The sequence below is a fragment of the Melanotaenia boesemani genome, chromosome 19 (assembly GCF_017639745.1).
Source record: "Melanotaenia boesemani isolate fMelBoe1 chromosome 19, fMelBoe1.pri, whole genome shotgun sequence".
NCBI classification, from domain to species: domain Eukaryota; kingdom Metazoa; phylum Chordata; class Actinopteri; order Atheriniformes; family Melanotaeniidae; genus Melanotaenia; species Melanotaenia boesemani.
Window position 1 is genome coordinate 30,129,881 of NC_055700.1, and position 16,943 is coordinate 30,146,823.

General features: G+C 44.9%; 1 protein-coding gene across 1 annotated transcript; it reads right to left on the minus strand.

Annotated features, from left to right (window-relative positions):
* Positions 1 to 260: 260 nt before the first annotated feature.
* LOC121630169 (chondroitin sulfate synthase 3-like) lies at positions 261 to 14,606 on the minus strand. Its single transcript, XM_041970288.1, has 3 exons — positions 13,806 to 14,606; positions 10,892 to 11,175; positions 261 to 2,138 (listed from the first exon to the last, which is right to left on the minus strand). Exons 1-3 carry the CDS (start codon positions 14,347 to 14,349, stop codon positions 567 to 569), a joined length of 2,400 nt encoding a protein of 799 aa, XP_041826222.1. The 5' UTR covers positions 14,350 to 14,606; the 3' UTR covers positions 261 to 566.
* Positions 14,607 to 16,943: the final 2,337 nt, after the last annotated feature.

Below are 16,943 nucleotides of genomic sequence, written 5' to 3' on the forward strand. Positions count from 1 at the left end.
GATGGATGGATGATGGATGGATGGACAGATGGATGGATGGATAGATAGATGGATGATGGATGGATGGATGGATGGATGGATGGATGATGGATGGATGGATGGATGGATGATGGATGGATGGATGGACAGATGGATGGATGGATAGATAGATGGATGATGGATGGATGGATGGATGGATGGATGGATGATGGATGGATGGATGATGGATGGATGGATGGATGGATGATGGATGGATGGATGGATGGACAGATGGATGGATGGATAGATAGATGGATGATGGATGGATGGATGGATGGATGGATGGATGGATGGATAGATGGATGGTGCTGTTTTTGATTAGGAATGAAGTTGATTGAAACATCTGAACAAAAAAAAAGGAGTTTTTTGAATCTTACAGGTTTTTGTAGAAGTTTTTAGAAGAGGAATCTTTGATCCACTAATTACGTGAAAGGACAGTAAGTTAAAGTGACCCACAGGGTTTATCTGATGTTACATCATGTCACCCGTCTATTCCTAGTTTGGACAGTATTTGGTCCTTTCTGGCTCCGGTGTCCATCCATCTGTGTTCATGATGACGTCCTGTTATATCCCACCTGTGCCTGTTTTTCCTGCCAAAGCTCTGCCAACTGCATCCGAGATGCAAACGTACTGGCTTTGGAGCCAAGGCACATTTTGTGTTGCTTCTGGTCCAGATTGGGGTCGCACTGAACAGGATGGTAAACATGGATGATTCCCGGTTCTTGAGTGCGTAGCACTTTCAAACCAGAGTTAATTACTTTGGTGAACAAGTCAACATCTTCTAAACCCCAACCTAAGATGGAGGTGTCGAAGCCTCCAGTCTGTAGTAGATCACTTTTAAAAATACACATGATTCCAAAGCCATAATCTCTCCAAAAGCCACTTTTTTTAGTCAGCACGAATTTGTTTTCCTTTGGAGCCTTTTCACCATAGACTAACTTAGGGTTGTACTGGCTGAACAGAATAGGGAAGTAGACCTGTTTCCCCTGAACAGCGTTTTCTCTGCAGCGCTGCAAAGCATCGCTGCTGAAGACGAGATCAACGTCGCAGAAGAAGAGCAGCGTGTCGTTCTGGAGCTGAGAGGAGCCCAGCTCCAGAGCCAACCCTCGGGAAAAGTTGCCCGTCATGGGGATGACAGAGACATCGGCTCTAGGATGTTTTCTTGCGTAATCCTTGATTAACCGAAGATGCTTCGTTCTGTCCTCGTGACCCTCACTGTCCACCAGAATGATGGAGAGCTTGACGTTTTGTTTGGGTATCAAACAGACTTTCTCATAGTTCTCCATGAAGCTGGAAAAGGTGTCATATCGACCCGACACTGGGACGAGGATATGGACTTTTCTCTGACTTTGCTCCCACATTTCCTGAGTGGCTTCATAGAACTGAAATGGTGACAGGAAGTTCAGAGAGTTGGACAAGAAAGACAGAGATTTGGACTCAGAGTTGATGGCTGCCACAAGTTCACCCACATCTAAACGTTGGGCTTCACTAAAGAAGGGCTGGCTGAAGGACTGCTGAAGGTAGGCATGGCGCCTCACTGGGACCGTCACTTTGCGCCCCTTGTGCTTCTTGTACAGAAGCAGTAAATCTAAGATGTACTCTGCTCCATGCATCGGATCCACCCTGTAATACCCGTACTGGATCTCCTTAAAGTCAATGACACGTCCTCGAGTTTTTGAATTCTCATTAATCATTTCCATAACTTGCAGGATTATATCTTCCAGAGCAGTCCGGAGCAAGTTCCCGAGGTTTTGCCGGGCCATCTTGTTTTCAAGAGGAGAATAAAGATGGCGGCCTGTCAGGAAGTCCCACTCAATGACATCACTTCTCTCTTTTGGCTGATAGCGCATGTAGGAAGGAGGAGACCCCAGCTGTTTGTCCTCCCACAGTACTTCAGAGTTGCTGAGGTGACTCATGACCAGGGCTTCCCGGTGGAGCAAGATGGTGCGGTACCGAAGCCTGGAGACGTCCCGGCTGAGCATGAAGCTGTGCAGCCGGTACTGGTAGGCAGGCTTCTTGTTGGGGTGGAGTGTGATGGCGTTTTGGATTTTGCTGCTGTGGAGTTCCTCAATGAAGCCTTTCTTGTTGTGTTCATAGTTCTCATAGAAGAGCTGCTGCATCTGTGGAAAGAGATGCAGAAAGTATGAGAATAAATAAGCTCCATTCCATGTCTACCCACATACAAACTAAATGTAAGAGTCGTTCATCACTGATCTGATCTTACCATGTGTTAAACTCTGAGCTGTGAGTTCATCATCATCAAACAGCTGATTGGTGACATCACAGAGTGACTTCTGATCAGATGCTACTTCCTTAAATAAATCCTCCTAGATTTTTGCCACGATGTGTGACCTGTGGTGTAAAGTTATACAAACTAGTATTCCAGTGAATATCCGTAGGACCAAATGGTCGCATTTTGTGACTAAAATGTGAGACAGTGCGAGTGAATTTTTCATCAACTCACGCAATGGTAACCAATACATTTACTGGTCTTTTTCTTTTTCTTTTTCTTCAGTGACGTGCGGTCAGGGGAGGCAAAAACATACAATAAATATTAATATTTTCCACTGATCTCTATTAAAAATGCATTTTCAGTATGACTCCAACACGTTTTTGACAGTTTATTAAGTAAAAATGGCCAAATTTGAGTATTTCCCAATCAAATCCAGTGCAGAAACCCGGAGGAGACACAGCAAGCTGTGTCTCAGCTCTGACTGGACCATCCAACACAAGCTGGGTTGCATGACATGTTTTCTGTTCCTCAGCATATCCAACATGAACTTTACAGAAATATGTGTTATACACCATGACTCTCTACAGTCTGTGTAATTATTTAATGTATTTGTGAGAGAAATATTCCCGTTTATCATATAATAAAGTGCAGAGAAAAGTCAGCAGGTGAGTCAAACAGTACTCTGCCTCACCTCAAGGGGGCGCACTCACACATCAACACTCACACACCAACTTAGCAACCTTTTTTGTTTGTTTTTTTTAAAGCGACCAGCGACAGATCCAGCGACTTTTTCAGTATTGGAGACTTTTGTAGACGGACGTATATGAAAGTAGTTTATTCTTCTCAATGAGGAGGGGGGCTGCCGGGCAGGCCCCTCCTGTCCTAAACCAACCAGAAGAGGCTTCTGGCAGCAGCAGCAGCTGCATTCAGAGCAGGAGATGACCACCTGTTTCATGACCAGGCTGAACATGAAACGTTGCTGCAGGAGGATCTCGGCTGGTTTACCGTCAGATATTAATGTCTATTAATGAAGAGTGTGGAGGAAAACAAGTATTGTTTAATGTTGCAGCCTCCTAATTAGAAAACAACCTACACTTAATAAAATGAAACTAGAATAAAAGAAAATAGTAACCAAAGAATTTGTTTTATTTTTATTAGTTTAGCCTTTTTAAATATTTTTAGCTTGTCTTTTTGTCCATTTTTGCCTTTCCCATTGACGTTCCTCTCCACAGCAGCCTCCATGTACCAGGTTATTATGCACATTAGATGATGTCATTTAGTGATTTCTAGCGACTTTTAGGACGCCAGCAGCTACTTTTCTCACTGAAGAGTTAGTAACAGTGGGTGTGTGAGTGTAACTGAAAGAGGAATGCTGATAGGATATGAAGAATTACCAGTTGCATGCTGTTGAATGAATGTTGAAATAAGATGCTCTTTTCAGTTCCTCACCAACCATAAACTTCACCGCACGTCACTGTTTTTCTTGTAGTAGTTATAACTAGGGATGCACCAATCCGATATCGATATCGGTGCCGATATTGAAGATAATTCTTGATCGGGTATCGGTGACAACGCCTGATCCAAAGGCGTAGATCTATTCAGTGTATTTCTATACTTTGCGTTTCGAGAGACATCATATGCTAACGGTGAGCTAAGCAAAACTAGCATGTTTTAAAAATGGAGATCGGCTATCTGGAACTTCTTCACACTGCTTCAGCCTACAGATTCGACAGCTTCGTGTAGTCGTGGGACGGTAGTAAAGCTTCAAGATATAACACAACCAACTTAATCAAGCATCTCCAGAAATTTCACCCTAAAGAGCACGACAAGTTCGTTGAAAGGAATAAACAAAAAGGAGGCGTGCTGAAGCAGCTAACTTTGAAGGAAATGAAGGAAAGAGGGGAAAAGTTTCCATCTGATAGTTTGCAAGCAGCAAAAATCGCAGAAACAATACTAAACTTTATTGTTATGGATGGCAGCCGCTGTCGGTTGTTGGGGACAAGAGATTTCGGCTGTTGATTAATTACCTGGAGACACGGTAGGACGTGGTGAGCTGAAACACCTGTCCGAGACAGCTCTACCTGAACTTCACGGTAAAGTGCCAAAGTGACGAGCTTCACAACGGATATCTGGAGCTCTGACGTTTCTTCCGTGTCACTTTTAAACTTAACGGTTGGCTGGACGAGAGTTCTGCCACACAGCGCCATGTTAAACGCAACACACTTTCTTGGGTCACACACCAGTGACGCGATTGCAGCTCGTCTGAAGGAAATGTTCCACAAATGGCAAATTCCGTTGAGCAAAACCCACGTGGTTCTAAAGGGACAACGGCAGCAACATGAGAAAGGCGACGGACAACGTGGGAGTGCGCCGTGGCGATGCATACGCTGCAGCTATGAAGGCCTCTCTCACAGCGCGCCGAGTGACGCCGTTGCACGTGGGAGACAGACTGTCGGCCACTTCAAACATTCTCAGATAACATGTTCACGGTTGCAAGATATCCAGCTCCAGATGAACAAGCAACCAAAATGCCTGCAGCACGATGTCAAAACGTGGTGGAATAGTACTTATTACATGATAGAAAGTCTGACTGAACATTGACTGAAGGTTGATTTTATTTCAAGGAAAGGAAATGGAGGAAGACTTGAGCACCACCACCACCGTTGATACAGCATCAAAGGCTTTGGAGCCACCAGGAAAGGCCTCCAGGGTAGAGGCAGCAGCACCGAGGGGAAACAAAGGCCACGCTTTTTTATGAAAGAATTTTACAAAATTCGGGGGGCAAATCCCAGTGCAGCTAGCAGCTGTAGCACTGCTGTACAGTTGCATGTATATTCTACAGAAGAAACCGTTCCTGTCACAGATGATCCAAACAAATAGGGAGTAACCGCCAGCGCTTTCCTGGCCTTGCTGCCTCTGTGCGCCCTGCTGCTCAGCAGTCTCCACGATCCCGGATGAGAAGCGAAACAGACTGACAACCGAAAGAGCAGAAAATTTTGTTTTCTTAAGCAAGAACCTGCCAGCCATGCTTCAGCCTGAGCTTGAAAAATCTGCAGGAGCAGGTAACTGACATATAGTGGTATGTGAGGACTATTTAATTATTATTATTATTATTATTTTTACCAAGCTATTCAAATGTGATTGTTTTATTTATCTGTTTTGGAATCATTTCTATTTGCACAACTGTAACACCCCACGGCTGATTTCTGTTTATTTTTCATATCCACCAACAAGGTCATCGATCTGTTTTGTGTTCTTAAAACAAAAAAAATCAGTTCCTTTTATTATTTTTTACACTGGATTTTGAGTTTCTAATTGCACAGATTAAGCCATTTCAAAGAGGTTTTGTTTCCTTTTATTTACCTGTTATTTGACCAAGGTAGGTAATCGCACTGACTGAAGCAGGTAAAAATTTGTTATATTTTTTACATGTTTGACCAAACCTGTGAAGCTTATTTAAGATGACTGTATGGAACAAAGTTGTTAAATAAATAAGTATTTCAGTAAATTTATTGTGTGTTTGTTCTTAAAAATTAGGAAAGTAAGTAAAGTCTGATGATGTCTTGCACAAAATAACGATTCCAGTAACATCCACTCAATGAGACATGGTTTGTCAGGTAATATAAAAACTTTAGATGCTTTTTTTTTTGGAACTGTATCGGATCAGATCGTTATCAGCTGATAACTCGTGTATCGTATTGGAACTGAAAAAAGGGGATCGGTGCATCCCTAGCATCCTCCACCCCAATGCCGGGTTGGTATGCAAACTGCAGGGGATCCATGTTTGGGCTCACCAGGGGACGGAGGTGCCTGAGGACCATCCTCTCCAGTGCCTTCATAAGGGGGTGAGAGCCCCAGAGATGCTGGAGGTGTTGATGGTGGTGAGGGGGTGTGCCGGCAGAGGGAGCTGGAGGTGGGCTGGTCTGTGCTCAGGCTGAGGGGGTGGAGGTAGGCTCAGTATCGAATCTGTTGAAGAACAGATTTAACTTGTTGGCCCAGCCTCTTGTCTCCAGACTCAGGGTTCCTCCTCTCGTTTTTACCGTCCTGAGATAGCTTGGAGCCCTCTCCAAACCTCTGTCGCATTGTTTTGCTGCAGGTGGTCCTCCATTTTTCTCCTGTAGCTGGCCTTTTCTCTCTTTGATCTTCCATTTAAGATCCCTCTGCACCCTCCTCAGTTCTTCTCTGATGCCAGCCTGGAAAGCCCTCCTTTTCTCCAGCAGCAAGGCTCTCATATCAGGACTCACCCAGGGCTTGTTGTTTGAGAAACGCTGAACAGTCTTGGTGGGCAAAGTGGTTTCTACACAGAATTTTATGTAATCTGTAATGCAGTCTGTTAAACTATCAATGTCTTGTTTGTGTGGCCCACAGAGCACCTCCCAGTCCGTGGTGTCAAAACAGTCCCTCAGTGCAGTTAATAAGTTTTTTATTTAAAACTTTATTCAGCATTTAATTGCAAATAATTCGTAATGTTTTAAAATGAATCTCATATGTTTAGGCTTCAGAGTAGTTTCATACAAGGGTTCATTTGCATTTAATGTTAATGTTCAAACAATGTCCGACTGGATAGTTGGCCCAAACACATCTTCACTGCACAAGGCCCTCTTTCCTAAAAATTTTACACCCCTGCCCCACGTCCTGCACAGATTAACTGTGTGGAGTTATGGAGCAGGTCTTCAACCTGAGCCTCAAGCTGAAGGTGGTACCACAGCTCTGGAAGACCTCCTGTGTGGTACATCAGCTCTGGGAGACCTCATGTGTGGTACCACAGCTCTGGAAGACCTCCTGTGTGGTATCAAAGCTCTGGAAGACCTCCTGTGTGGTACCACAGCTCTGGAAGACCTCCTGTGTGGTATCAAAGCTCTGGAAGACCTCCTGTGTGGTACCTCAGTTCTGGAAGACCTCCTGTGTGGTACCTCAGTTCTGGGAGACCTCTTGGTACCAGTCCAAAAGATGTCTCACGCCAGAGAACTCAGCAGCTACAGGCCGGTGGCTCTCACGTCCCATCTGATGAAGATGCTGGAGAGACTGATCCAGGGACACCTCCATGGTGGGACCCTCCATGGATCCTACAGTTCTCCTACCGGCCTGACATCGGAGTGGAAGACGTGTTATCTTCCTGCTACACCGTGCTCTGGCTCACCTGGAGAAACCCGGCAGCACTGTGAGAATCATGGTCTTATTTCTCCAGTTCCTTCAGCACCATCCAGCCGGTGCTCCTGAAAGCCAAACTGGAGAGGGATGGGGTGGACCTTCATCTGCCAGACTGGATTCTGCCCAAACCAGTTTGTGAGACCTGGGACTGTGTCTGGCCTGCTGACCTGCAGCGTAGGTGTCCCCCAGGGGACGGTGTCGGTCCTGTTTCTCTTCAGCCTCTACGCTGCAGACTTCAGACACAACACGGACAGCTGCGTAATGCAGAAGTTCTCAGAGGACTCTGAGACTGTCGGACTGATCACTGAGGACCACGACGTGGACTACAGAGGAGTGATGCAGGACTTTGTGGACTGGTGTCAGCAAAACCACGTCCTGATCGATGCAGTAAAAACCAATGAGATGGTGGTGGACTTTCAGACGCCGTCTGCTGTCCCCTCACCAGTGAACATCCAGGGAACGGACATTGAAAGAGAGGACTCTTAGAAGGACCTGGGTGTTCACCTAAACAATAAACTGGACTGGACTCACACCACGGACCACTGTACAGGAAGGGTCAGAGCAAGTCTATCTTCTGAGGAGACGGTGGTCTTTTGGAGTGAAGGGGGGCTCCTGAGGACCTTCTCTGACTCTGTGGAGGATCAGCCATCCTGTACGGTGTGGTCTGCTGGAGCAGCAGCATCACAGAGAGGAAGAAGCTGGACTAAGTCATCAGGAAGTCCAGCTCTGTCCTGGGCTGGTCTCTGGACTATAATAATGGATTTGATTTATATAGTGCTTTACGCTGTGTATCTATCCATCATTCATTCACACAATGAAGGCGGATGCTGCCATGCAAGGCGCTCAACCTCAACCCATCAGGGACAATTAGGAGTTCGGTGTCAGGGACACCTCGACATGAGCTCTCTGGCTGGGGATCGAACTGGCAACCCTTGGGCTGCAGGATGACCACTCTACTTACTGAGCCCGCGAAAACCAGCCAAGGTTAACCAAAGAGCTTCAAGAGCTTTGCCTTTTGGCTCAGCTCCTTCTTCACCACGACAGAGTCCACATCACTGCAGATACCACTCTACCCACTGGGCCACACCGCCCGCGAAAACCAACCGAGATAATATTCATCTCCTGCTCTGAAATGCTGGCTGAGCTTTAAATCTGTTTTAAGTCTGAACCTGAATGAGTGAAGAAGCAGATGTAGAAACTGCTTCTTTCTTCCTCTCCATCACTCCGAGGAGGAAGACGTGACCTCTGCGTGACGTGTTTCCACCACATCTGCCTGATGAGGACGTTTCTGAATGTAAATGACCATGAACAGAACCAGCAGGAGATATAAAACGTGGGAAGGATCATCAGCTGATTACTGGACTCCTCATGGTTGATAAAAACAAATAATTTTGTACTTACGAACATTATAAATTTCATTTGTTGGATGGAGTGTAGACAGTTACTATGAACCGCTGACAAATGAGGGCCACGGTGAGCGCTACGAAGGAGGTTCTTCCACATTATTACGACAATCCCCGTCCCTCCACCATTATACCAGTTCAGGCCTGTCGCTTCACCGTCTCGTCGTGAAAAACTCTAAGATGAAGTTGTTTCTTCTGCTGCTGGTAAACTAGATTCTTTACAGTTTTCTTACCAAGCTGGAAAAAGTGAAGCTCATGCGAAGACTTTCAAACATGCTGGAGCTTTATTTCCTGGCTTCTCTTCACTTTTTAACTAAATACAGCCTCAGCAACTTGCACATGATTTTAACTTCCAAACCACATTTTATGGATGAGTTAATAAATCGGGCAGTTTTTTGTCAGAGGGCGCGGGGGTGAGTACACAGGCAGCTGCAGGACATCCCACACAGGAAGCCATCTGCTGAAATTATCTGTTGCTTCATGGTACCAAGGAAGGACACGGTGGTGCTTTGTCAACATTCTTCAGTGGTGTGACCAGAATTATTTATATCGAAATGTTCCAAACACAAATAAATGAAAAAAAGAGAAAAGCCAGCATCTTTCACTATGAAGAGGTTTAGATGGCGGTCTTACAGGAACCTGGGAACTGCCTGAACTCTGACAGAAACAGATAATATGTAAAAAGGACCAACAGAGGATCCACCTGATGCAGAAGCTGAATTCTTTTTCATTTCTGAGAAGCTTTCATGTAGTTTTTATTATTCTGTTATTGAGTTTTCTAACTTTCTCTTTTACTTGTTGGTTTCAGGTTCAATCAGAAAGAAAATCAGTTTGAACGACATGTTCAAAGACCACAGGCGTTCAGCTGACTTTGTCAAGGAATCCTGGAAACAAGTAAATAAGAAAACCAAATGCACCATTAATCAGCCTGGTCAGGATCGGTTTGATGTTTTGGACGGATTAAATAAAGTTGTCTTTGACAGTTTCCCTGCAGTCTGAGGAAAAGGAAGAATCTCCATCAGGATCCTCCAGAAGCTGCAGGTCTACATAAAACTGTGTCAGCGTTCCTTCTGCAGTAAAGACGACGTTAAAATCTCGTTCTGAGAGACTCCACTTTGAGGAGGAAGCAGATTTCTAATTCTCAGTAAAACTCTGCATTTTGCTGTTGTTTGCTATCAATGATGGCGGTTATGTTTCTTTCTTTAATCATTTTTAAACAGATTTTTGTCTCCTCATGCTTCAGCTCATACTGCAGCATCTGTACCAGAAACATAAAGAAAAAATAGAAGTTGTTTACATTCTGAACTGTTTTAGCTCTGATATGAATGTTTAGAACTTGTGTTTTAATAGAACTCGTCTGACTCTGTGTCCTTCAGCTAGAACATCCAGCACATGGTGACAGATAAGCAAGACTGATGTAACTAAAGCCATCAGTTAGATATACGTAGAGTGAGCTAAGCAAGAACCAGATGTAACTAAGAGTCATCAGTTATCAGTCAGGTCTGTTGCATTAGATACACGCCTCAGTTCAACATTCACACACTGAACAGCACATGCTGATCTACTGCGTGAACAGTGGGCGGCCTGCTCACGTCTGTGATAACTGGCCGGTTACAGTCGGTTGCGTGTGAAGCCATCCCATCGTAGGAGGCCTAAGAAGATAAAATCCCATCCAGAGCTCGGGGCTCAGCGCTGCATGGCTTCACCTGTGACCCGAACTACAATAAATCTTATTATTATTAAGAGATCCTCTCTTGTCTTTATGTTCTCAAGCTTCCAATAAAAGAATTGGATTCTAACAAAGTGATACAGGAATGTTTTCAGTTCTTTGCAACCTGTTGAATGTTTGAAAATGTTTTGTTCTGCAGAATAATCTGGAACTCTATAAGTAGTTCATCACTCATCGTTACCTCCATCAAACCTTTTCCAGCCTGGTCCAGCTTTTCTTCATGAGGACAACATAGTTCTGTATGAACGCCTCAACATCTAAGAAACTTCTCTCATGTCTGCCGTGATGGATTCATCAGCTCCACCACGGTATTACAGGAAACTGTGAGAACAGACAGAACATGGACTCAGTCCTCACCTCATACGACCAAACACACTGTGTTCCTCCGAAGCGGCGCACACACCGGCCCACCTCCACATCTTCGTGGGTGGTGTACATCTCTGTGAGACAGGTACTGATGTGAGGGACCATCCTGCGCAGCACCTCTCTGCTGAAGATCATCCCCGGACCTCCCATGCAGAAGTTCTCTCCGGGTTCCAAGGCTAGTCTGCCCAGCTCCTCAGGTGTACCCAGGCCCGTCTGGCCCAGGTAATGTGGCTTACTGCTGTTCAGCGAGCGCAGGAACCGCTCCATCTTTTCACCTGGTAAAGGGAGATGTGGGTGAATGATGTTATTGGTGACCTCTAGCCTGTCTGTCGTCAGTGATTCTCTGCATTCTGGATATTCTCAACCAATTTGGAAAGATTTCCGAACACAAGTTGAATTTGTAAAAGAGCAAACTCTAAGGCGGATAAAACTGATTATAATCTTTTCCCTTTTAAAAGGGTCCAAAGTGGCCTTAAACATGTGGTAGTTGAGGTTACTCGCTCTCTTCCTGCTACCTGTAAGAAAGATTTTATGGCAGTCCTAATAAATGTAGGCAGGGTGTGTGCCGATGGGCCCCTATACTATTGTCAGTAGCAGGACGTGTAAACCTTATTAAAACTATGATACTGCCAAAACTTATCCAAAACATCCCAATTTTAATTGAATAAAAACTTTGTTTAAAACACTAAAAAAAACAAAAAAAAGCACTGTCTCCTTCATATGGACAAATAAACCTAGTTGTGTTACCCACCTTCAGGGGTTGAAGCGCTCAGGAGGACTTGTGCTGCCAAATTTGGGCTCAGTTCAGACATCATGTGCTACAGAATCCTTCTATCATTTCACCTGTTAAATCAAACCATGTGTACAGTCCCTCCTGAGCTGATCCTGCATTCAGTCTGTGGTTCAGCGTAAGTGTACTGTCTGAAACTACCGGGTTCTAGTGTCTGAAACTAACGGGTTCTAGTGTCTGAAACTACCGGGTTCTAGTGTCTGAAACTACCGGGTTCTAGTGTCTGAAACTACTAGGTTCTAATGTCTGAAACTACTGGGTTCTAGTGTCTGAAACTACGGGGTTCTAGTGTCTGAAACTACTAGGTTCTAATGTCTGAAACTAACGGGTTCTAGTGTCTGAAACTACTAGGTTCTAATGTCTGAAAGTAACGGGTTCTAGTGTCTGAAACTACTAGGTTCTAATGTCTGAAACTAACAGGTTCTAGTGTCTGAAACTATCGAGTTCTAGTGTCTGAAACTACCGGGTTCTAGTGTCTGAAACTAACGGGTTCTAGTGTCTGAAACTACTAGGTTCTAATGTCTGAAACTAACGGGTTCTAGTGTCTGAAACTACTGGGTTCTAGTGTCTGAAACTACGGGGTTCTAGTGTATGAAACTAAAGGGTTCTAGTGTCTGAAACTACCGGGTTCTAGTGTCTGAAACTACTAGGTTCTAATGTCTGAAACTACCGGCTTCTAGTGTCTGAAACTATCGAGTTCTAGTGTCTGAAACTAACGGGTTCTAGTGTCTGAAACTACCGGGTTCTAGTGTCTGAAACTACTAGGTTCTAATGTCTGAAACTACCGGGTTCTAGTGTCTGAAACTATCGAGTTCTAGTGTCTGAAACTAACGGGTTCTAGTGTCTGAAACTAACGGGTTCTAGTGTCTGAAACTACTAGGTTCTAATGTCTGAAACTAACGGGTTCTAGTGTCTGAAACTAACGGGTTCTAGTGTCTGAAACTACTAGGTTCTAATGTCTGAAACTAACGGGTTCTAGTGTCTGAAACTACTAGGTTCTAATGTCTGAAACTAACGGGTTCTAGTGTCTGAAACTAGTGGGTTCTAGTGTCTGAAACTACCGGGTTCTAGTGTCTGAAACTACCGGGTTCTAGTGTCTGAAACTAAAGGGTTCTAGTGTCTGAAACTACCGGGTTCTAGTGTCTGAAACTACTAGGTTCTAATGTCTGAAACTACCGGCTTCTAGTGTCTGAAACTATCGAGTTCTAGTGTCTGAAACTAACGGGTTCTAGTGTCTGAAACTACCGGGTTCTAGTGTCTGAAACTACTAGGTTCTAATGTCTGAAACTAACGGGTTCTAGTGTCTGAAACTATCGAGTTCTAGTGTCTGAAACTAACGGGTTCTAGTGTCTGAAACTAACGGGTTCTAGTGTCTGAAACTACTAGGTTCTAATGTCTGAAACTAACGGGTTCTAGTGTCTGAAACTAACGGGTTCTAGTGTCTGAAACTACTAGGTTCTAATGTCTGAAACTAACGGGTTCTAGTGTCTGAAACTAGTGGGTTCTAGTGTCTGAAACTACCGGGTTCTAGTGTCTGAAACTACCGGGTTCTAGTGTCTGAAACTAAAGGGTTCTAGTGTCTGAAACTACCGGGTTCTAGTGTCTGAAACTACTAGGTTCTAATGTCTGAAACTACCGGCTTCTAGTGTCTGAAACTATCGAGTTCTAGTGTCTGAAACTAACGGGTTCTAGTGTCTGAAACTACCGGGTTCTAGTGTCTGAAACTACTAGGTTCTAATGTCTGAAACTACCGGGTTCTAGTGTCTGAAACTATCGAGTTCTAGTGTCTGAAACTAACGGGTTCTAGTGTCTGAAACTAACGGGTTCTAGTGTCTGAAACTACTAGGTTCTAATGTCTGAAACTAACGGGTTCTAGTGTCTGAAACTACTAGGTTCTAATGTCTGAAACTAACGGGTTCTAGTGTCTGAAACTACTAGGTTCTAATGTCTGAAACTAACGGGTTCTAGTGTCTGAAACTAACGGGTTCTAGTGTCTGAAACTACTAGGTTAGAACCCGGTAGTTTCAGACACTAGAACCTAGTAGTTTCAAACACTAGAACCCGGTAGTTTCAGACAGTAGAACCTAGTAGTTTAGATAGAACCGAACTGTTTACCTCTTATATAAACGTCATCATCCGCTCTCATGAACCACTCGTACTTCTCCAGGTAATGGTCGTGGATGTACTTCAGCATCATGAATGACTTCTTCTGTGGTGGGTAGGAATCATCCACGGCTGCCAGGGAAACCACCGGCATGGGGGCGGGCACGCGGACAGAACCAGAACCAGCGCTGGAGAAGAACTCCACCTTCCCCGGTATGGAAGCCGCCCAGGTTTTGTGCGCCGCCACAGCGCGGGACGCCAGGTACTTTTTGGCTGTCATGACGCCCACGTAGAGGAACTGTTTGGGCCTGATCTTCATCCCGGCATGTCCGCTACTGTTAGCAGTGATGAAGAGCCGCTCCTCCTCTTCACTGACCCTCGGACCGTCCCGGTCCCTGATGGCCATTGGCCCTCTCCCGGAATCACTGTGGGAGAAACACGCCGCGGACTTCCGCCTCTTACTTTCTGAGATTCGGGGAACGACGAGCCAAGACGAGGCGATGAATCCGAGGAAGACTCCGAGGAGCAAGGCGGTCCACGGCCTCCGGCTCTTCATCTCTGGCTCTACGGTGAGGTCCGGCTGCCGTCCCAGGAGAAGATGTGAATGCTGTCCTTGTCTGGGAGCTGCTGACGTGTACGGCCATCCTGCATCTCTGAGCCGCTCGAAGGCTCAGGCTGCACGCGACCGGACAGGTCCCGCCAGGAGACCCGGGTCTGTGCTTACACCGCGGGGACTCATCTCAGATCACACCCGGAGGCTGACGGATGTCCCGGTGGTTGTTCCAGCGGCCGACAGCGTCTCCCCAGACGGTTTCCGTCTTCATCAGCAGCAGGCTGATTTATGATGTGCCGTTCGCGGACGAGCAGTTTTCTGGAGCCTATTCTTTGTAGTGAACGAGTAGAGTCAAATCTTCAGAACAGCAGGATTTTGACAGGCACACCATCTCATAAGACTAGGATGATACCATTATTTGAAAGAAGGGGTCAGATTTAGAAGACAGTGTGGGACAGGCCAGCTATACAGAGAGCGAGAGAGAGATGGATACAAATACAAGTGAATCGGGAAAAAGCCTTGAAGTTTGTGACTCTAAAGTGTGAATCCTGGTGCATCCCGTTACGGCAGCATTTCGCTTTATGGCACCACGTCATACAATAGCAACAGGTTATCAAGACATTGGCTGCTTTGAACACACACCACTGATTCATCAAAGACACCCAAGTGGCTATTATGGGAAGAAGAGAAGAGAGAAGGGGACAGAGTAAGAGATAAGTGTCAACATGAGACATCAGTCAACAACAGACTGACTTTTACAGAGAGATGTCCGAGAAGAGACGGGACGAAGACGATGCCGGATTAGCCGTCGTTAGGGGAGATCTCCGAGAAGAGACGGGATGAAGACGATGCCGGATTAGCCGTCGTTAGGGGAGATCTCCGAGAAGAGACGGGACGAAGACGATGCCGGATTAGCCGTCGTTAGGGGAGATCTCCGAGAAGAGACGGGACGAAGACGATGCCGGATTAGCCGTCGTTAGGGGAGATCTCCGAGAAGAGACAAGACGAAGACGATGCCGGATTAGCCGTCGTTAGGAGAGATCTTGAAGAGAAAATCTGTCAGAGTTCAGAAGTGCAGCTTTAAACACAAATATGTTGTGAAAAAGTAGAGAATTAATTTAAAGCGTCATCACGTTTGAATCTTTATTTATTTAGTTCATTTGTCATGGTTCTGTGTTCATGTGTTCATTTTAAAGCTTTGATTAAAATATAAAACAGTCACTGTATTTTAAATGTAAATGTTAAGCTTTCATGAAAACCCTAAATAAAAAATTGCTAACATAAAAATAATTCCTAATTGTTAAATTGGGAGGTCTGAGTGATTCTAAACAAAAAACCTTTTGAGAGCCGAAAGAGCCGACTCTTCTATTTGAATCAAAAGTGCCGAGTCTTTAAAAAGAGCCGGACTTCCCATTCTCCCTCAACAACGAGACGTTTTCCGCTCAGATTTGTTTCCTTCAGAGTAAAAACGGGGCTTTCTCAACCTTGTAATAATGAGTTTGTCCACACCGATAAACCGGTAAAATAACACCCGTTCGTAAATAATCTGCCAGATTCAGTCAGTGAGTTATACAGGAGAACAATAAATATCACAACAGCACGTGACTGTTATCATGAAGGCACCACGCATGTCAACAATGATTGCGACCATGGAAGCCTGCAACCATCCTCCCTCTGGCAGCTTTGGTCTCCGTGACTAGTTTGTATGACTTTGTTTGGGAGTTTAACGAAAGCTCATGTGAATCCTCTGACCGCATCATTTATGGTGGTTTGCTGCAAACTGCAGGTGGCAGCAGAGTCAAAAGATTCAGATTTATCACCGGGATGCAGAGAGCTGAGTGATATCATAAAACAACAAAACATAAGAAAGAAGTATTCTTCATAAACGGAAAGAACTAAATAAACACATTTTCATCGTCCAGAGTCCCTGAGGTCCAGCGGGGCCGAGCCTGGAGGTTTGCCGTGTAGAAGAGGGCTGCTGCAGCCCCGTCTCACCTGAGATCAGATTCCTGAGCTTCACCGCTGCACTTTCTTTACGTTTAAACATCAGCAAACACGAAAAAGTTTGTTCAGATCACAGAATCAAGGATCATCCAGCCTCTTCACTCTGCTGGATAAATGATTGGTGAGATTTCTTTCTCATCGTGCTCGTGATTTAAAACATTAAAGAACGACGCTATAAGACTCTTCAAATTCAGGCAAAGCTTCCTGAAAATAAATGAAGGACCTCTAACTGCTGCTAAACCAACCAGCAACAACCAAAAAGATGGGCTGTTTGTTTGGATCTTTTCTTTCTTTTTAAAGGAGTTATTTTGTGGTTTTCCAGATACTGACGCATATCTGATTCCTATCTAAGAATCGATAATAAATCAGTTTGATTCATTTCAGTCCTTCAGAGGGGAATTTATTATTTCATTTATTCTTTAGACCTCTAAGTAACCAGAAAAGTAACACAGACTGATTATAAACTGATTATTTAGCCGAACCTTAAGTTTTGTGTGTTCGTGTAAGTCCATTACAGCCTGTGATTGGTGGAGAGCGGAGTGACGTCACGGGCGCAGCAGTTTGGGTGTTTTGACGCGGAGAGGATCCGGAGT

What these genes read in the sequence shown, in the direction of transcription:
- LOC121630169 (XM_041970288.1), bottom strand. Translation starts at nt 14,349, where the DNA reads ATGAAGAGCCGGAGGCCGTGGACCGCCTTGCTCCTCGGAGTCTTCCTC. An exon ending in TGATGACGTTTATATAAGAG is followed by an intron (nt 11,176 to 13,805) that starts GTAAACAGTTCG and finishes TCCCTTTACCAG; the next exon opens with GTGAAAAGATGGAGCGGTTC. An exon ending in AGTGTGTTTGGTCGTATGAG is followed by an intron (nt 2,139 to 10,891) that starts GTGAGGACTGAG and finishes CTCTTTCCACAG; the next exon opens with ATGCAGCAGCTCTTCTATGA.